The following is a 20,797-nucleotide window of genomic DNA, read 5'->3' as shown; positions in this document are numbered from 1 at the left end:
CCAGAAGAACTCCCCATATCATGGCCGACATAATGTGCACCAGCTAGTAACCCACATGTGTTAGGGAATTCCGTACATTACACCGTGTCACCGCCAACACAGGTGGTACCCAGTGTCACCCCTGTGTCCCTCCGTCACGGACGGTCCCACGGCGCCACACGTGGTCCGTTACGGCGGCCGAGTGACGCCGGCGTCACGGTGTGACGGCGCCGGCCGGGAGGCGCCAGCACACGCCACCCAGGACCGCCTCCTCCGGTCCGCCCGCCGCTTCCGGCTTCCCGTCTGCCCGGCTCCGCTCTGCCGCGTCGGAAACCGCCTCGGAAACCGCCGTGGGTAGCCGCCGTGGGTAACCGGTGCGGGTAGCCAGAGACCACAGAGGTTAGCCGTGGGTAGCCGATGTTGGAGGCCTCAATGGAACGCGGCGCAGACAGTGCCGTGGAGGATCCGCCGTCAAACAGACCAGTCACGAAATGTTACTGGATGATACCGGACTGCGGTTATCAAACCTACAACCGAGACCTCACGAAACGCGATGTCCGGAAATTATTGCACAATGCACAATACCCGGGCGGATTTCAAATTGTGCTGTACTGGAATGTTGCAAGTTCGACCGGATCTGCGATTTGGTGCATGTTCTGCTTTCTAACAAATGCGGTCCGAAATGCATGAATGGGTATTGATACAAGCCGTGAATTTATTTCAATGTCTGATCGTACATAAAATTTAAAAGGGGTTTTTAGGCTAGACAGTGGTATGCCTGACCTCATTGTTGGAACGTCTCAATCAATGTCGTTCCCAGCTGAGAAAAAAGACGGCATCTTCGAATCAATTAGGTCTGCCCTGGGTTCCCCAAACATTTGCTATTTACGGTCGAAGTGCTGATGTTATCGTCTGCGTTCTCATATCAAAAGCGGCGACTAACGCCGCCCTATCGTTGGAGTTAATTTTGTCGGCTTGTTTACGGCGTCGAGTTATTTCAAGTATGATTTCTCTAAGGACTTTGAATCCTCAGAAATATGCGCATCATCCCAAATTCTCAATAGCGTCTAGCTGACACCGGGACTCAACCTGTGAAATATAACGGTATTTTTTTTTCTTTAATGGCACTGCGTGAAAGCATTGCTTCAGACCATGCAGTGCTAGCTCCCAAGTGATTGCGTATTAAAAAACATGAACCTGAAACCCAATAAGCTTGCATATGAAACAGTTTGGCAGCGGCTCGGACTACATTGAACCTGTAAGAATTGAGCAATGCTCTTCTTGTTGCCCGCCCGGGCCAATGTTCCGTGTGTGGGGTCTGACAGGGTGAGATGTTGCACCTTTCCGGCTCACTCGGACGCCTGTTGTGGCGTCTAAAACTTGGTCAGCTGTCTGCCGCCGCAGTCTGAACAGTCGCCGGCCGTCTTATACAGGACTGAGGACAGCCAGGTGTGACTGTCTGCTCGCCGAGCGGATTTGAACTGGGCCGGGCCGCGGGACCGGATTCGGGTTACATCCGGCGCTCAGCGGCCACTGCCAGAGACCGCGCTGCAGTGACGGCACCTCAGCTCGGCAACCGGCTGATGGAAAAGAGAGGATTATCTGTCTCAGGCGGACTGCCAGCTAGAGCATAAACATCGCGGGCACGACATGCATGAGGGAATATGAATGAAATACAGCGAAACGTGACCTCGCTGACATGTGTAAGGTGTGGCAACTTTGAGTTATTTTATCACGACGCGCAGTTGCGCTGTGTGTCGCCACTACGAGGTGTGAGTGTGATAACTCGCGCTCACGAGGAGTGCTGAGTTATCACTCATCACCTTCCTCTGCACTGTGCGTGCTATCTTTCCCCAGTCGCACCCGACCTCGTCGCCACCCGTCACGTCACCCGTCATTTCCCCCGTCACGTTTTCCGTCACGTGGTCTGTCACGTCCCCCCGGTCGGTGGCGGTGACGTCACGTGACTGAGTGACGGTCCGTCACCGGTCCGCCGGCCGCTCTCCGGTGACGGTACGGTACGGTACGGCCCGTACCCGCCGTCCGCCCGGCGGAGAGGACGGTGCCGCCGCTCAGACAGGCTAATGATCTCCGTCTGGCCATCGCCATCCATCAGCCGCCGAGCCTCAGAGCGGCAGCTGAGACAGAGCGGCCCCGGATCCCAGAGTGGCCGCGGGCCGGCCCGCCCGAGCTGCGAGCGCCGCGCCGACCGCTGGAACCGAGCCGGAGTCACTTCCTGTGCCACGGGGGAGGGCGGCGCACGGGCCGCATCTGCCGCCCGCCGCCGGCGCTCAGAGCTCGCCCGGAGAGTGGTGACCTTCGAAAATAAACCCGCCCGCTCTGTGTGTACCTGCCGGTTGTCAGTCAGCCCGGCGGGCGGCGCATCAGACGCGCGGCTCGTCATCCCCGGACGTCTCAGAGGGCTGAGCCGGCGGACACAACGGTCGGCGGCCCGCAGCGGCCGCGGACACAGGAAGCGGCTTATTAGGTCGGCCTGTACTGCATGGGAACTGGAGTGGAAGGGCAGCTCTCCTCCGGCCGCCAGCTGACTCCCTATCACGGCCCGTGGAACTGCGCTCACGGGATCTAATTGAACACGATCTGGAGCGTGGCGCAACACCGCACCGGCCAAATTCGAACGTCGAGTACCGGTTGGTAAATCTGCTCAGACCTGCACAGATCTGCTCTCCGCTGCGCGGTAAAAATCTCATTTCCCGGTAGGGTTCGGTTAGGCGGTTCTCTAATCCGCCCTGGCTCACGCTAGCCTGTCTAGGTGGTGACGTCAGTCATTTGCTCGATGTTGGCGGCTCGGCTGGGAGTCGGCGGGGCGGTGGCGGCGTCCCCCAGTCCGTACCGACGGCCTGAGGTGGGTGCCGGCGGTTCGCCAGGGTCGCCCGTGTCACCTGTGTCAGCGGTGTCAGTCGTGTCACCCGTGAAGTGTCAGTCAGAGACTGAAGGTGAAGGTGAGCAGCCATGGCCACCGAACGGCGGGTGCTAATCAGCGTCCTCCGCCGGCTGCCCGTGTGCCGCGTCTGCTTTGGAGGTTAGTTGGCGGCGGCCGTAATTATCGCATCAGTTAATGACGTCACTCGTCCGTCAGTGACGTCTCTAATCCATCAGTTAGCGGCTTCAGTCCCGCCGCCTCCGGCGCTAACTCGTGTGTTTGGTTGTGTAAACTGACGCTTTCGCCGCCTGTGTGGATAGCCAGCTCATTGCAGAACGGCGCCTCTGCCGATTGCCGGCCGTCACTCTCTGACACCGGCCCGGCCCGCCGCCGTGCCAAGTTTTGAATTCGTGCCGGCGTCTTGTCAGTTGGTGCTTGTTTAGGGCATCTAGCCGGATCCTGGCCCAGCTATTTTAGTCCTCAGACTAGCAGAAGGTCAATTTTGTTAAAGGCTTATCAACAGCTCCACCGGCGGTCGTAGCGATTTTACTTGCCCGATCGAAGGGTCTGATTCATTTTAAATTCGCGGCGGATTGCGGCCGGCCAATATACTGGCCCATGAACGGTGGCGCCGGGGTTTTGATGAGCGGGGCGCTGGCGGGCCGATCAATATCTGACTCAGTATCAGCTGAGTGTCACGGCCCCAGTTCAGCCGAATTCCGGCCTCAAATTCCCGGTGGCTTGTTGGGGTGCAGATAACCCGAGTTTGAAGAATGGCACATGCCGTCTGCAAAGTGACCAGCCAGCTACATGAATGCCCGCTTCACCCACTTCACAAAGATAGTGAGGTCAGCGAGGTCTGATTTTGTCAGTTGGAACAAGCCCCGTCTGCAAATTATCAGATGTGTGCAGCTAGAGCATGAAAGAGAGTCGGTAAGAACCTCTGTTTGCCTACGCACATGCCTTACAATCTGCTCCACTTATCTTGAATGCACACTTGTTTCCTTACAATTTAAAGTTTGCAGGGAAATTGGGGGGGGGGGGGAGCGGGAGAATTCTCAACATTGTGCATTGGGTATACCCACCTACCTGCTGTTTGGTCTAACCACCGCCCATCATCAAGGGCTTTGCGAATGATTAGATGCTGCCGTCATAAAGATATTCGACAACGCTGCGTATCTGAACGAATCCCTCCGGGCTATACACTATGCGTGCATCAATTCCCGCGCTAAAGACAACAAAAGCGTTTTATTCGTCCTTAGATGTCCATTATGGAGGTCATTATTTCCGTAGTCGCGGAGGATGCCGTTTGCCGTAAGATCATATTCTCCGATACAGCGGACCCATCCGTCACTGATGGGCGTGTGCGCGAGATGCTTTGATCTCACCTCACCGTGTCTAACTTGCGCAACAGATAACGACAATTGTATTATCCCGTGACGTCATTGGCTTCGTCATCACCCCGCGCACCTAGGCGAGGCGAATAGCACTTCATTGACTCACCGGAGAGATAACGACGTGTAGCCCGCCCCCGCCCCCGCCCCCGCCCCCGCCGGTATCCCGTGCCGCCCCCCGCCCCGTGCCGCTGCTGCTGCCTATCCCGCCTGACATCTGAACAGCTGTAAGGGGCACCGTGGACAGTCGCCAGGACCACGCCCCTCATAACCCGCTGCCGCCGGAAGCGACAGTCACCGGAACACCGACCGACTCGAGCACGGCCGTCTGTCTGTGTTTTCGGGGAACGGAGCGCCTGTGCGTCATGCATGCTAGGGAGCTTGTGTTATGATCCTGAATAATTCGAGGCTGAAGACTGCGGGCGATGCGAAGTGTGTGATGACGTGATAGGCGTCATCTCCTCCGGGAGGCCGATGACGCGCTGCCTTCAGCCGGCATCATCGGCCGTCTCGCCGCCGTGCACATCGATGTCGTGTTTTGGTGCTGCCGTAACGGTGGTTGGATTAGGCCCTGTCGGCCGCGCCGGGTCATTGGGAACAACAGATGTTCGCATTCTTCAGAACAAGGACTATGAATTGAAATGCTTGACAAAACAAAACGTTGGCTCCTGCCATTTTGCTAACGAATTGTGTAGAGTATCGAATTACATTCTACGAGTCGCCGTTGCTACATTCTTGTTCTTCTCGTACATTCTACATTCTCGTAAGTTGCTGAAAGGATTGTTTACTCGACACTGGTTTGACAATTTACGAATAGTTAAAGGTAGTGTGCCAGCTTTCTTGGACCGTATGGAGTTAATGGCCCAGATAAGGAGAACCGGATTTTTAGAACTTATCCATACTTTCAAAACTCATGGAAACGTCTTAAATTCTTCAAATTTTGAGTACCCCAGTGCGAAATTCGCCCCGACGGGTTGTCGGTCGTACCCCAACCACATTTCACACCACTATGAACAATAAATGCACACACTGAAATCGCTATTACCGATATGCTCATCCAATCAAGTTTCGATAAACCCGTTCATCATCATCTCCTGCGGTTTCGAACACGCCTGTTAGGTGGCTTCTGATGCTCGTCGAGGTCGGAATTTCCAAATACGCGTGGTGCGTCGGGCCGCGCGCTCTGACTTCGCCCAAGAAAAATGCGTCAGCTGATCATTGTCATTTCTGCCACTTGCGTGTGGTGAAATGGAGTCATAACTTATAAGACGGCTTTTTCATATCAATTATTTTACATAAAATCATATTTCAAACCATAAATAATGTTCGACAGCCAAATAAAAGAAACAATACAATACGGGCTTACAGTTTAAGGCTCGACATTGTGTTGTCTACGATTAGACAGCTGATAACTCATTCCCGTACGTCGTATGGTCGTAACACTATAATGACCTTTGCTTATTGTCACAAGTGCGCCGCATTCGCGATTGTTGCCCGACGCCTGTTTGCAGGTGAGCCCACTACAGTTGTTATACATATCTAAAAACCGAAAAACTTTTAGGCGAAAAAGGCACTATTCCAGGCCCATTTTTGATTCTTTTTGCGATATTAGGTAAAAACAGAAGCTTCTTATCCTAGGAAAAATAAAATGGGAAATCTTTCAAAGGTGGCACACTACCTTTAAGGCTTTGCCGTTTTGACGTATAAAAGGCTAGACGGCCATGATGATAGGTGGCCTGCATTCTGAGCACTGAGCTGCGCCGTACCGTACTACAACAAACCGTGCCGTGCCGTTCCCCGTAGCTAAACATTGTGCCGAGCCGTGCCGTGCCTCAGCATTGTGCCGTGCCGAGCCGTGCCGTGCCTCAGCATTGTGCCGTGCCGAGCCGTGCCGTGCCTCAGCGTTGTGCCGTGCCGTGTCCGTCGAGCCGTGACGGTCCGCTGTCGGAGCTGTGACACGCTTCTGGGCGGCTCGGTCCGGCGGTCCCGGTCCGACGGTCCCGGTCTGATGGTCCCGGTCCGGCGGCGGCCCGTGCAGCCAGTGTCGCCGCTGGTCCCGCCCGGTCCACACCCGACTGGGACGGCTCCCGAGACACCGACCGACACTCAGACTGACCACTGCAGTGACGGAGGACGGGTGTGACAGAGGACCGAGGACAGAGTGACTGCTGCAGGAGAGAGGAGGAGAGCGGCTCACTCGGTGTGACGGTGGGGAGACTGGCGGAGACGCTCTGAGGTGGACAGTCGCGCCGAGCTGTGATCGAGCGGGGAGACCGCGGTGGGTGCGCCGGGTCGGTGTTGTGATTTGTCGCTATCTGCCGACACGGCCCCGTGGCTCGCCGCCCGGCCGACCCCCTCTGAGAGGTGTGTGGGCTGGACGGGGGCCGAGGCGCCGCCGCCGCCTGTCGCGTGTGGGCTGCAAGGCCACGCAGGCCCGCACGGCACCGCGCCGCGCCCTGCCCGGTCGGCGCCGATACCACAGCACGGCGAAATCTGGTGCACGAGGAGCTGTTGTGGAAAGCCGTCCCGGGTAAGATCACCTGGACGGGATCCAAGCGGAGCCGGCAACCCGTCAAAGCCCCGCTGGCAGTGATATTGGACATGAGCTCCTACATCGGTGTCGATTTGATGAACTGACGGCGGCGACCCACTTTCAGCGCCGCTGATCAGAGGCCCCTTCATCTCTAGAAGTCGCCACCTGGACAGCGCCGAGTCTGTTGCAGCTGGTAAATTAGCGTCGACGAAGCCAAGGCGGCGGAACGCCCGGCCGGCCGACCGCCACGCATCGGCTACAATCGGCGACCCATTCGTCAGGCGAAAGCGGCGCGTGTTGCGGCGCTGTTACACGCTCACTGGCTACGATCGCGCGCAGGTGGACGGCGGAGAAACCCCGCTGGAGCCGTGACAGATCTCGGTGCACGGCGACTGACCGACGGTCTGACCATTCACCGCCCGCCCGTCCCCGGCCAAGTCTCTGCGGCCGTCCGGAGGTGCATTTCCGATTACAGGCTCGTGCGGATCGACCGCCCCGAGACGGCAAACGGCGCCCGTGGCGGTACCGGGAGATTCACGACGTCTGACGGGACACCCGTGACATTTGGGAGCTGAGCTCGGCTCGTCTGTGCCCTCGTCTCTCAGCTGCCGTCCTCGTCTCTCTTTTCCCGACACCTGCCGTCGAGTCCGACCCGCTCCCCGTCACCTGCCTCCGCGCCCCCTCCCCTCCACTCACCGCACGTGAACCGGCGCCGGGCCAGAGCGCCGATTGGTCGGCCGAGTCACGTGACCTCTGCTGGGGATGCACGAGCCAGGCTCGCCGCGTGCGGCGGCGGCGGCGGCGGCGCCAGCCCGCGATCAAAGCATGGAGCGGAGGCGCGTCCAGGAGTATATCGAGAGCCTGGGCGGCTACTCTCGCTCATTGCCCAAGTCGTTCACCAAGTGTTTGAGTGCTCTGAAGTCGCCGGTGGTGCGGAGACATGGATTCGGTGAGCGGAACAGGCAGCGGCCGGCCACGGTCAGCCCTCAGGGCCGGAGGGCGTACACAGAAGAGCCCGAGCTCTCAGCGGCCGAGCTGCGGGCAGCTACCTGCGGCAGAAATCGCGGCCGGGAGCTGTACGCGCGGCTGCTCGGACGGAACAAGAGCAGAGACAGAGGAGCGACCCTGCCGGCCAACATAGGGCGCCTGTACCGACAGCAGGCCGAGTCCGAGACGGGATCCTGCTCGGACCTGGGTCCCGCCGGCTCCGGATCCGACCCCTCCCACTGTGACGGTGAGTTTTTGGGATCCCGGGACCCACACGGACACACGCCAGCGCCACTCACTTCGGTTAGTTCCGCCACCAACACGGCCGTCGCTGTTAGGCTCACACGGACGGGCTTCTTCACAGGCTCTGAGCGCCATTCAGCACTTCTCCGCCCATTCAGACTCACTCGGGCGCCGTTTACGACTGTGCCCGGCCCGGCCTCTCCGCGGTCACTTGAGTCGCGTCCAGCCGTTGCAACCGCAAAGTCTTCGCTCGCCCTCGAAGCAGCCTAGCGCTGCGTTTCGAAGCCACGAGTCGAAACCGTTAACGGTGACCGCGGTTGAAACGGCGATTTCGCTGCGGGGTTTGGATCGTTAGGCGCTCGCTGGTCCGTGCTCAGAGTAGAGAGACTCTCCGGGACAGCGCCCATCTCGGCACATCTCACCTGACCAGAGAGCTTACTCTCACGGCGCAGAAACCCAGATGAGAGCCGGATGCTACCCGACGTTGGTTTGCGAAAATATTACGCATTATGATTGATAACTTGTGGTGAAGTACCATGGCCTTACGAGTCCCGTTTTGTGCAGGTTATAATGGGTAACGACTTTTGATCGTGATCAAAATTAAGTCGTGAAGAAATGATATCCCATTTAACCAGACCCAAGCGATAGGCGATATGTGCATCCGGCGGCGGAACGGGGAGGGCACCGGGGCACCGTGCCCCCCTTTGATTTTGGCATTTCAGCATTAGCTCTATGGGCGTTGCATGAAAAGAATGGGACCAAAAGTCGGCAATGCCCCCCCCCCTTAATTGAATGTGTTTCGCCGCTACTGGATATGTGAGAGTGACAGTGCGCGTGGCCCTGACCGGGCTGTCAGCGCGGTCCACCTCACGCGGACCACCGGGCCCGCTGACGGCTGGCCGAGCGGCGCGGCGCGGCGCAAAAACGGTCAGAACCGGTCCCACTGGCCGGCCGGTCAGCTGCCACCGCGGACCGGTCGGTGCCGCCGCCACTCAGCGGCGTACCCCTGTCACCACACGGCCGACCAGAGACCGACAGACGGGGACGGTCCGTGGGCCCGGAGCCGGCTCAGCTCAACGGGGAGCGGAGATGGCCCGTATGGTTGATGAGATAATATGGAATCTACGTCTCGGAGCAGACATTCTTTGGAAACGTGGGAAGGTAACTAGTTGGAGAGCTCTGAGAAAGTCTGTGATTCGCTGCAAGCGGAGTCAGGTTTCCACCGCGACATGGTAATGTGAAAGGTCACCGGCATCCGAGAACGACACACAGCGGATATTAACCTTCCCACACTAAACGCACCGCCTCCAGTCCCCTGACTCTGAACAATGCCAGGCATGTGACCACGGCTGGTGGTCGCTGTCCCTCTGCACCCATCGCGCCTTGTAACGGTGTGAACCTTCTCCACAGCCCCCCCCCCCCACTTTGCTGGCCTTCCCAGCGGCTGCATTTACTACGGGATTCGCATAATGCCCGCGCAGTTCCCCTGCCGACTCGCACAGACGTTGACCCGGGGAATCCACCCGCCCGGGTCAAAGGTCAGGTCACGGCCCGGTTCACTGCTCCGGATCGGTGTGCTGTGAGACACTGCACTGACTCGCCCTGTTCTGATTCTCGCGCGCCGGTCACGGTCACCGGCCCTGACCTGGCCACTGATAGTACATACAGTGGAGCTCCCGTTCCCGGCACTACGGCCGTTCCCAGACAATCACGGTTTACGCGCCATCTGCCGCCCGTGGCTCCGTTGCTCCGCCAGGTAAGGGCGGGAACCGTGGGACGGCCAGCGGGCGCCCGGTTCTACGCAGCGGTGTCACGCAGCCGGACCGATTTGGGGGTAACCTGATTCGGTCCCGTTGGCCTCGACTGCCGCCGCCGGCTGTGGGATGTCGGCTGGATCTCGGCGGCCCGTTTATGCGTCATGGGGGCCAGTTCGGCCGCGACTGGAAACACACCTGTGCTGTGCCGTGTCCGCGGCCTGAGCTGCAGCTCAGCGCTCTGAGCGGAGTGGAGCTGAGCTGAGCTGAGCGGCCCGGTCCGGCCGTGCCTAACCTACCCCGCGCGCGTCACGCTCTCTGAGTCAGCGCTGACGGCGACCGAGGCGGACTGGAGTTGAGTCAGACCCTGGCCCGGGGCCCGGCCGCCGACCGGTGCACCGCGGCACTGACACGGCTGACCTGGGGTACGGCCGGGATCCACCGCCGACTTGCGTTCAATGTCGGGAGATTAGTCTGATTGCTCTGGCATTCGCTGACGGTAAATATGATAGCTCAATCGTCATGCGTTGGGCATGAATTGGCCTTATAATGAAATGCGGCTTGATTTGACACAACTGCAAATCTGAGGTAGATATGTCGGGCTTAATGCACTTGCTTAGTAATGCTGATTGGCGACCTTCCAAGGAATGGCACTCGTCAAATACCTAACAGTGAATCGCCACTAACAAAGTACCTAAACTTCAGTAGTCAAAACAAAGCCTCAAAAAGCGCTCTGTCTTAGTAACGTGGAGCGTAAGACGCTGGGTATAGTGCCAGCAGACAAAAGACCATGCATTCACAACTGACGTAACCGCTTGGTATCTTAGCCTCGAGCTGAAGAGTCTCCAACGGATGCTTAGACGGCACTTGTTTCTGTGCCATTCATTCATTCATTCATTCATTTATTCATTCATTCGTCTCTCATTCATGCGCCGTCCTTGGCTGAGTGACCCATCGGTGAGAGGGAGAGCTGTGAGAGGCAAGTGTCCCCGTGATCATTACCCACATCCGCCGTGCTCATGGAACTGCAGGTAACGAGCAGATCCGACGGCTCGGACCACTTCTTATGACATCGCGTCGTCGAGCCTAACTACCCGCGCGGAGGTTAAATCACCAGCCGACAGACACGAAAAAGTGAGCAAGGCTTCTCGTGATTGGCAGGCGTAACTCGGCAATCTTGTGCCATTCAATCTCTGCCTCGTCTTGAGATGCGCGTAAATGTGACGCAAGGCCAATTTGTTCAGCGAATCGTGCCTCATTAGACGTAATATCGTTAGCAATACTGCACGTATTGTACGAGGGGCGTGTGGCGAAACAATGCGCTGTGATGAGGATAGGTCGTGTGGGTGCATTAACCGGCGGCCAGCTGCCACAGCTGCTCCCGGCGGGTGCCCAGCTCAGTGTGTACACACGACCTCGCTATCTGACCGCAGATGGCACCGAAATTGCCGCCCAACTCGCCGATAGCGATAGCGCCGTTATTGTTTCGGCTAAATTGATTATGCGGAGCTTGCATAGGGTGTACCTCTTTGATTTTCCCTTACCTACCCAGAAAAGACTTCGCCGCATACTGCGTCTTACGTACAGTTTTCTGTCATAACCTTCCTCGTTTGCCGCTCAATTTCCGGCGCTGCAGAGTTTTAGGGCATTTTTACGCCATTGTACAACTCGCCTCGTTGGCACGCGATAGCAGGAATTAACCTCCTTCTGTCGACCGCATGTCATTTCTTATCTCACCCAATTATGAGGCTGATTGCGACGACAGGGCTCAGTCGGACTTGGCGAGGCTTTCGAGGCACCAGTTGTGCCAGACTGAGTGCAACATTCGTCCCTGGACTAGATTCGCGTGCTTCTCTCGTGTGGTTTTGGCGTGGTTTTGGCGTGGTTTGGCGTGCTCCTTCCGCTCTGTTCGTGTGCGGGCCGCGGGCTCGCGTGTGATGTGTGTTGCGTCACGGTGGTTCGTACTTGTGTATGTTCTTGCCAGCGCTCGTGTCGTGCATCTGTTCGTGGTGAAGCCAGGCTGACTTCCTTCGTGTAGTAGATTTCCACTTCCGCCGCCCTGCAGCAGTAGTGGCGAGCACCTTCAGAGGCCGGCAGTGTGCGGCCGGACGGCGGGGGCGGGTCGGTAGCCTGCTCTCTCCGGATGGAAGGCGCCTCAGCCCGCCCCTCCGGACGCCTCAGCGGGGCCGTGACCTCAGCCGGACGTGGCCCGCTATCGGCTCCTTCCTGTCCTGGTCTGCGCCGTCTGCGCCGCGGGCCTCCGTCCTCAGTCGAACGGTGACGGCCCCGCGGCGGTGTATTCGTCTTCATTGTGTCCTTCAGTGGCTCTAACCGGCGCTAGTTAGAGGCGCCATTGGTGCTGATCAAACTCTTTTCTGAAAGGCGTTTTCGGCAGCAGTGGTGGCTCGGATAACGTAACCCAGCTTTTCAGCCTTTCATTTGAATCACAGAGACGTTTGCGGACAAGTTTCGAGATCGCTGGTCACTGTTTGATTGAATCAACCAGACATTCTGACAATAAAATCGCTCTGCTGAGGAGTGACTGAATAGACCTCGTGAACAGCCATCGTGACCGAAGTGCCAGAGCTCGAGCAGTCGCCAATTCGTCCGCCCATTCATGTCTGGTCGCCCACTGTGTGCGCCGGGCCCGTCTGGCGAGTGAAGGACGCAGAGCACCGGGCGGCGATGTGGCGACAGTCTGTGGTACGCCGGCCGACCAGCGCTGACCGTGAGTGACCGAGGCGTGACCCGTGACCCGTGACCCGTGACCCCGGTAACCGTCACGAGCGGCGGACGGCGCGCGGCTGTGGCGAAATGACCGGCCATGATCGGCCGCGCCGCGCCGGCCGTGCGGCAGTAACTTTCACTGTCTGCCGCCTGCCCGGCGTGACATGCTCTGCAGTCATGGCGCGGCGCAGCGTGCCCCGTTCTGACGCGACATTTCGAGCGTGCACTTGGTCATAGACCGAGACTTGTAAGATAAAGTATATCAAAGGCCAGGTACTCTTGTGACCTAACGATCTGCATGCATAGTGCATACCCCAGCTGCACCTTGGCAGAAAGATAAGCGCTAGGCGGCTGGTTTGCCTTTGAGCCGGTGCATTCAATGCGCCCATTGTTTGCGAAATATACGTCACTGATAGGGTCTCTGGGCGACGACATTAGTGCGACTAAGGGTTTGCAAATCGGCTGAAATGGGAAAACAAGTGTGCAAATCGCACCACCAGTTGCTGGTGAAGGCGGGGCCTCCCGCGTACTTGTTTTGCCATCGTATCTGATTTAGGGACCAAATTTGGCCCGATTAGGCCTACACCATTTGCTGATAAGACTTCTGTTTTGCTGAAGGTAACGTTTAATTCGCATTCCTTTGGCGTTTACAAGACTAACAAAATTACAGCCCCGAACAAGCGCTGTTAATCACTTAAGACGGCGCCGGCCGTTTCCCGGATCATTTAGCTGATGGCCGATGTTGATCGATTGGCCGTCGGTCGGCCGGCTGGGTCGGCGCAGACGGCCGGCTGGCGCGGTTCACGAGGTCACGGCCCCTGGGTCACTCACGGTCACACCCCGCCCCACTCCCCGGCACCAGGCCCGCGGGCGGCGCTGCGCCCCCACGCGCGGCTGCGCCAGAGTCTCTCGTTCAGCGATGCCCGCCGCTACCGACTGGACCTGCCGCTGCCGACGGCGGGACACAGCACCGAGACGCTGCCGCTCTCCTGCGACTCGTCCCCGGAAGGTAAACCTGCCGCGCTCCCGGCAGCTGCGGCGCCCGGAGTTAGCGCTCCGCAGCTCAGCGGTCACCGGCGCGCCGCCCGGCTGCGTCTGTTTACCGTACGGCCCGCCGCGCCCGCTGACAGCTTTATCCGCTCATCTGGCACCGAGTCTGACCCTCTCCCGCCCTATACCGCTGCCCCTCTCCCGCCCGTCTCCCGTCTGTCAATCTCCACACCCGAATCCGCACGACTGGGTCTGTTTGTCGTTATTGGTTTTTGCAGTACCCACTTGGAGACTTAGGTTCACAGCTGAGACCTGCCAGTGGCAGTGAACTTATTGCGAGATTCTTGTGGGTGCCTTTTCACCGGCTTCTATGAAAGGATAAGCGGGTGGTGTGACAGGGTGTGCCAGGCGTGTGTCAGGCGAGTGTCAAACTGTGTCAGGAGTATGGGAGGCGTGTGCCGATCCACACCATGGAGCAGGCGTAGTTTTCAGCTGCACGCAACACTGACTTCACAACTGCGGACAGTCCGGCTGAGAGTTTTCACCGAACAACGCCCTCCCCAGCGCCTTCCCGATGAACTTGGTCGGTTTCACGGAAGAGACATAATCCATATTGATGTCGGGATACGAGCACCACTGACTCACCGCCGACTGAATCAGCACCGCCCGGCCGGCGGCGCCATCTCTGCGGGGCCTGCCAGGCTGCAAACGGGCCAAAACGCTAACCGATTACCTCGCATCCCCGTGGAGGTTTATCCCCCGCCTGTCCTGTGTTTTTCACACAGGAATGCAGCTGCTATCAGCCTGGCTTTTGCACGGCAAACAGAACCATTTGTTGGCGCGCCTTCCAGTCACAACACGCCGGAGAACTGCTCTGTGGGCGTGATAAACCCGCCTGAGTTTCTCGCCGGTTCCCTCTCGTAACGTGTCGTCTCCTCGGCCCTGATTTGGGCCGGATGTGTCGCCGCGTCGAGACGCCTCGGTCCGACCAGTGCCTCACTGAGCCCGAATCGGTGCTCCAATTAACGCCGACCGGCCGTTTCTGGGTCAGATCTCAAAGATAGTGTGTTCGGACGCCTTCTCTGGGTCACAGCCGTGTCAGCGCTGTGTCATCGGTGTCATCGGCGTGTCAGGCGCCCGGGGCGTGTCAGGGGCGCACCATTCCCAACTGGGAGGGTCGTGCCCGACGCTGGAGAAACACGACCTCCAAGGGCGACCTCGAGCCGCTGGATAACCATCCACCTCCCGCCCGCCCCCACTGCCCCCTCCGCCCCGGCCGCACAGGGCTGCCGAGACCATCGGCAGGTCACGATTTGGGGTCCGGACGGCCGTTCTGACGCGCCGGGTGACGGGCCGGACCTTGACGGCCGCCGCCGCCACCCTGTCGTGCGGAGTGTCGGCACGGCGCGCTCAGAGGGCGACCCTGAGCGAGCCGTGCGGACGGGCCGTCCGCGCTGCTCGTGTTGTTATTCAGGCGCCGCCTGCTGCCGGCGACCTCACACGAGATCACGCGCGGGATGTGATGCAGCGGCCAGCCCGGCCGCGGCGGACAGAGGCGGGACAACAGGCGGCCGGTCTCGGCGCTGACCTGCACGAATCATCGTCTTGTCGTGGGCTCGGCGGCCCGGCCGGGGTGATGTAACCACGCCAGGGACTGTTGATGATCGCGCCTGCTCTCGATGAAGAGGTGACGAGCGACGGACAGGAGTCGGCTGTGTGGCGGGTCGTCCCGGCTCGATAGCCGCTGACATCACTGAGGAAGTCCGGCGAGGCCGTCCTTCCGGTCGTCGCGCCGGAAAACTGATGACATTGCCACACATGGTTGTCCGAGCTGCATCTTACGAGAAATGCGTCAGCTGTAACCCTGCAGTTGTGACCGCAAGCGTCATCCGTCCGCTGGTCAGCAGTAACAGCACGCTAGCGCCACCTGTGAGCGGTGGTCAGAACTACACGGCTCTGGCCGGCGACCGCAGCGACACCTACAGTCGGCGGCGCTCGTGGACGGCCGACTTTCCGTGAGTCGGACGGCCGCGGCTGACCGAGCCGAAACCCGTTTTACCACTGTGTCTAATCGGTTCGGAATCCGGCCACATACTGTCCCACTGAACCGGCGCCCAGTGTGACCGTCATTCGCAGCGCATATCCCGCATTGGGTTAAAACTTTCCGGCCCTACTACCGTTAGTTTTTATCGGAACGCTGACGCTCGGCACTTAGCCCCTAATCGCCGCTCTCAACCTCTTATCTCCCGGGCGATGGCTGCTGCGCCGATGCGCCGGCCTTGGGCTTTGTGCACCGAGTCAGGCTATTACTCACTGTTACTGGGCCGGGGTGCACGGTGCCGGCGCGCTCGCAGCGGTCGTTAGTGTCGCTGAGGCCGGTTTTTGGTATCTGGTGGCCGGGCGGGCCGGTCTCGGCGCCGGCGCGGACTGCGTGCTCTGCAGTGTTCCGTGGTGTGTCGGGCGGCTGTGCTGTGCCGCCTCGACCCTCCCTGACCTCCGCTGTGGCCCGGGGGCGTGTCGCTGTGACCTCCAACTCTCGCGGCGCCCGTGCGGCCGCTCGCAGAGGCGCGAACGGAGCCGCCGACCGCCGCGGGGCAGGTCAGTGATCAGGCGCGCTGTTGTGCACGGCGCTGTGCACAGTGCAGCGGCCGGTGACCGGAGGCCGAGCGGACCGCTTCCGTGAGTCGCCAGTGAGCCGACCGGGTCAGAGTGGACGGGAGCGGAGCTGGTGCCTCTCCGAACTCGTCACCACACACGGACTCGTCACCAGGAGACACGGACTCACCGTCAGGAGACCGCGCTGTCGTCACTCCAGCCGCGAACAGACCTGCTTCACCCGCTTAAACTGGTGACGTAAAGCTGCGAGCAGTCGAGGAAACCGGAGCTCAAAAGTGTTCGGTTTTTCAGGCGTGCACAGTGCTACATGGCGGATGTGCTGCGTTCACTGCGCTGAATCATTATCGACGGCCGAGATCGATTTGAAATATTCGCGTGGGCCGTACCCCACACCTATAATCAACTGATATAATCTCGCCGTTCGAAAAACCATTTGTCCTAAGCGTTTGAGCGTGCTCGGTGTGTTGCATCACAGGGGAAAGGCCTCGCCATTTGATCGTCATCAGGCGGCGGGGTGCTGGCGTGCGGCTGTGTTTCGCTCGCGCCGGGCCCGCCCCTTGGCCGGCCTCCGTCCTGCGGACTGTCCGTGTCAACAGCTCAGCGGCCAGCGGCTCACGGTTACAAGGAGCGTTACATCACCGGCCAGAGCTGTCCGAGAACCGCGCGCCGTTATCGCGTCACGTAACGTCACAGCGGCGGCTCGGCGCGCGACACTGCAGGAAGGACCGGTCAGTGGACTGCGGACAGTGGGACCGGCGACAGTGCGGACAGTGGGACCGGCGACACTGCGGACATTGATACGGGCGACAGTGCGGACAGTGGGACCGGCGACACTGCGGACATTGATACGGGCGACACTGCGGACAGTGGGACCGGCGACGGTGCAGGAAGGACCGGTCCAGTGTATCAGACCGGCGACACAGCAGGAAGGACCGGTCAGTGGACTGTAGACCGTGAGACCGGCGACAGTGCGGACAGTGGGACCGGCGACACTGCGGACATTGATACGGGCGACAGTGCGAACAGTGAGACCGGCGACACTGCAGGAAGGACCGGCCAGTGTATCAGACCGGTGACAGTGCAGGAAGGACCGGTCAGTAGGCTGTAGACCGTGAGACCGGCGACGCTCGGTGACCATGTCGGCGCCGCGCCGGCCGCGCTCCCAGTTCTTCCTGACTCTGAGCGGCGAGCTGAGCGAACCCAGCGACCTGGACTCGCCGGTGGCCGGCCCGCTCAAACGACTCAGCATCGGCAGCGACTCGCGACTGGAGCGACTCCGGCTGAGTCTCCGCAGTGACTCCAGGTCGGAGCGACTCAGCCAGTGCAGCGAGACCTCGGCGCAGACCCCCGACTCGTCCAGGAGCCGGTCGCAGTTTTACGTGGCGCTGCCGAGTGACGAGGCCGACTCGGCGGCCAGTAGGACGCCGGTGCCCTCCATCACAGTCCAGTCCGCTGAGGACGAGGTCGACTGTGGCGGCGGCGGCGGCGGCGGCGGCGGCGGCTCAGGTAAAGGTCATGTGACGTGCGCAGCTGACGGCCGGTAGCCGACAGTGAGTCATTGCTCTGACAAGTGTCAGATAGGACGCACAGGCTTGATCCCGGATGCCTCAGATATCGCCTTATCTCTACCTCACAAATTCCGGTAGTCTTAGTGCATTACGGTTTATTGAGCACTGACAGCTTCATGAAAGTCAGTTATGACGATAAACTTTCGGGTACCTTATTGGCCAATTTTTCAGGATCCCATATCCCCCTCATAGGTACAGTGACCACTGATGACGTCACGACTTACCTCATTGGTCATTCTGTCAGCTGCCGAATTCCGCGCGGGGCCTCCCTGCCCTCAATCGCCATATCTCTCAATGCACTCCAGCGCAGGGCTGGCCCCATACGTCGCTAGCTGCGCCGCGGCTCCTAGCGGTCAGCCGGGCAACACGTGTCGGTCAGTGGGACTCCGTAGATAACATGGAGCCCCAGCAGCTCCGCTGTATGTCACCGGCGGTCCGCACGGAGTCTGCAGGCCAAACTGGGTTCCGTTTAACTCCTGTCGAGTTATGGCACCGGCTGGTGATCCCTCCGTGACCGCACAGGGTCGGAGCAGCTCAGTAGCGGCGGCGGCCGGTCGCGCGGCCCGCAGCCCACTGATTAACCCCTCCTGCGCCCTTCTGCTCGGAAGAGAGGGGTGATATTTGCCAAGGACGCGCCGGCCCGTGCTGGGAGCGTCAATCACACGGTAATTCGCAGGGACGGGTGCAATAAATTGGCACGTGCGCACGCGGTGGAGAGCCCTCCTGGCACTCGCTGGCACTGGTGCGCCCCCAGGTCTGGGTTGGTGCCGTGCTGAGTTGGTGCCGAGCTGGTGCGCCGCGGACGGCCGGGCCGGCTCGCAGCGCCGCTCGAAGCCGGTAAAGCGCTCGACACGTCCGGCGCTGCGGCGCGGCGGCGGGTTTTTGCCGCAGAGTGCGGTGATGGGGTGATAGGGAGGGCCGGCGCTGCGCGGCCACCGCTGCCAGTCGCTGGTGACGCGGCCAGTCCGCTGGGCTGGACCGGGCTGCCCGCCGCCAACGGGTGAAACGCGAACCGGCTCAGCGCCGGAAGTACTACACGTTTGTCGGCACCGCGGTATTTACGTCGCTGCATGGATTAAACAGCCTCACCCTTTTGCCTTATTTGGGGTTGAGCTTTGTGGCCATGCCTATGTTATTACTTGGATGGGATGCGGTGGATGCGGCTGTTTAACAAACACTTTTTACCTTTGCGCGATTACCATCTGACGGCCCTCCAGTCACGTTAGCGTGCTGGCGTATCCATCAGGATCGGGCCAAGGGCTCGCTATCTCCGTCAACGATCCAAGGTTCGCCGTGCGACCGGCTCGTGCGCCAGTTGTCCCCACACATCACGAACGGGGGCACGGCGGGACGCGATGTCGCCGGCACGTCGCCGTGGCACCCACCCGCTCCCATTTTGGCCCCCTCACCGCTCTACACCGGCCGCCATGACGGCGAAACGGCCCATGATTGGGCACAACGGCCTCTTTGTTTCGCGTCGTGTTGATCGCTGCTCGTGAGTGTACTTCATGCCCGTGCAAACATGAGAAGCAGGAACACTTGGGCCGCTACAAACCACGCGGGGGTCCTCGCAATCAGCAGGCGGCGGCTGATGGTGAGAGTGGGTAGATTGGAGCCGCCCTCGGTAGCAGCGGTGTCTCGTCCCGTGCCGTGCCTGCTAACCCCTGACCCTGGGGAAAGTGACACACCTGTGGCAGCGGGCCAGCTCAGGATCACAGTGTGACACCGAGGAGGGCGGAGGGGAGGGGGCAGCGGACCGGCCGGCCCGCCCGCGCTGCTGGTTTACCGGCCACCGCTAATGTTCCCGGCTGTCCGCAGTTCTAGGTCGTGTCGTAACGATGCTGTTCGTGCAGCGGTATGTATCGAGGGGTCACATCAGCCCGGGCCGACGCCCCTCTGTCCTACGTGCTCTACTAGCTCTTTCATGCCGTCCTCATTCTGTACCTACACGTCTCAATCCAAGGGAGGACATGGGGGGCGTTGGTGGACCGTTCTCAGTAAGTGACCTCGCCGTCTGACTAGTTTGGTTAATGAGTGACATACCACGGCTGTCATCGACCAGCTCGGCTATTCCTACGCGGTTTAGTTCACCCCCGATGGCTGTTTTCTCGTCCGTCTTTAGTTTGTTATCCGAGCCGACAATCCATGCATACTTATCGAGCCTTATCCCTTATACCGCACCCCATCAATCTCCGCCGACCGGGCGTGGAAACGCAGACATGCCGATTAACAATCCCGAGTTAGCTTTTAATACATTAATATCAAAGTAACTCCTTGTGACTAGCTATTAGTCAGGCATTACTGATGCTGTCTGGATTATACATGTGGGTGAATTACAGCGCTGGCCTGCGGCAGGAGGCGCGACCACACTGGAAAGGAGCGCTGGGCCGCCAGAAATACACGTGTCACTGGCTTACGACACCGGGCGTAATCGCGGTGATCGATCCGATTCTGTTTAGCGCGCTCCAATAAGCAGAGGCGGCGCGCCGTTAGAAAAAGCCGGCACGGGCAGTGTGATGGACCGTTTTCTTTTCTGCGCCATGGCGCTGTTGTAGGGCTGTTTTGACAAACACGTGTTTGATTCCGCGCCTCGGTGAATATTGGACTGGTTTTGGACGGCAGTGATTTGTAAGCACCGTTAAGCTCGAGGAATATCGACCATTGTTTTCCCAGCTTTGCAGACTTGCAGGAAACAAAGACGTTTTCGAAGGGAAAGATTGGAAGTCCGTTGACTCGTTGACGTTTTGCTGACGACGTGTTATTGGTAATTTATGCGTTGCTATCATGCCTTCATAAGTCTTGTACCTATGTCAGTTCATTTCGTGATTCCTTCTATGGATATGCAATCGTGATCGGGCATTGTGGAAATACCATGTCTTTGTTTCGAACTGTTTGCAATGCTTTCAGATATTGCTCAAGAAATATACATGGTTATCCAGCTATCGTTGAACTGCTGAAATTTACAAGGTCGGCGCCTGATTTAGACTGGGCTAGGCACGTGGTAGGCGACCTGTCACATTTGTGACAGTGCGACAGCCCAGCTGTGACTGTCCTCCGACCGTGAACTGTCGGAAGATGTCTGCCATGTCCTGTCATGTATTCCTGTCCTGTCCTGTCCTGTC

At 59.3% G+C, this 20,797-nt stretch overlaps 1 protein-coding gene across 5 annotated transcripts in view; it reads left to right on the top strand.

The window, feature by feature from the left end:
• LOC122377525 (ras GTPase-activating protein raskol-like) overlaps positions 1-20,797 on the top strand; it is a 115,530-nt gene that overhangs the window by 64,732 nt on the left and 30,001 nt on the right. Inside the window, exon 1 of one of the 5 annotated variants that reach the window (XM_043357623.1) lies at positions 7,601-8,024. The exons of 3 other annotated variants lie outside the window; for them this stretch is intronic. In XM_043357623.1, the coding sequence (XP_043213558.1) occupies positions 7,616-8,024 (409 nt within the window). In that variant the 5' untranslated portion in view covers positions 7,601-7,615. Of the gene's footprint in view, positions 1-7,600; positions 8,025-15,932; positions 17,614-20,797 lie in introns of those variants that run through there. One more of the 5 variants, XM_043357624.1, reaches the window with a different exon arrangement.

The sequence above is a fragment of the Amphibalanus amphitrite genome, unplaced genomic scaffold (genome assembly GCF_019059575.1).
Source record: "Amphibalanus amphitrite isolate SeventyFive unplaced genomic scaffold, NRLGWU_Aamphi_draft 000046F_arrow, whole genome shotgun sequence".
In the NCBI taxonomy this organism is placed as follows: Eukaryota; Metazoa; Arthropoda; class Thecostraca; order Balanomorpha; family Balanidae; genus Amphibalanus; species Amphibalanus amphitrite.
This window is presented reverse-complemented; position numbering and strand designations above follow the sequence as displayed.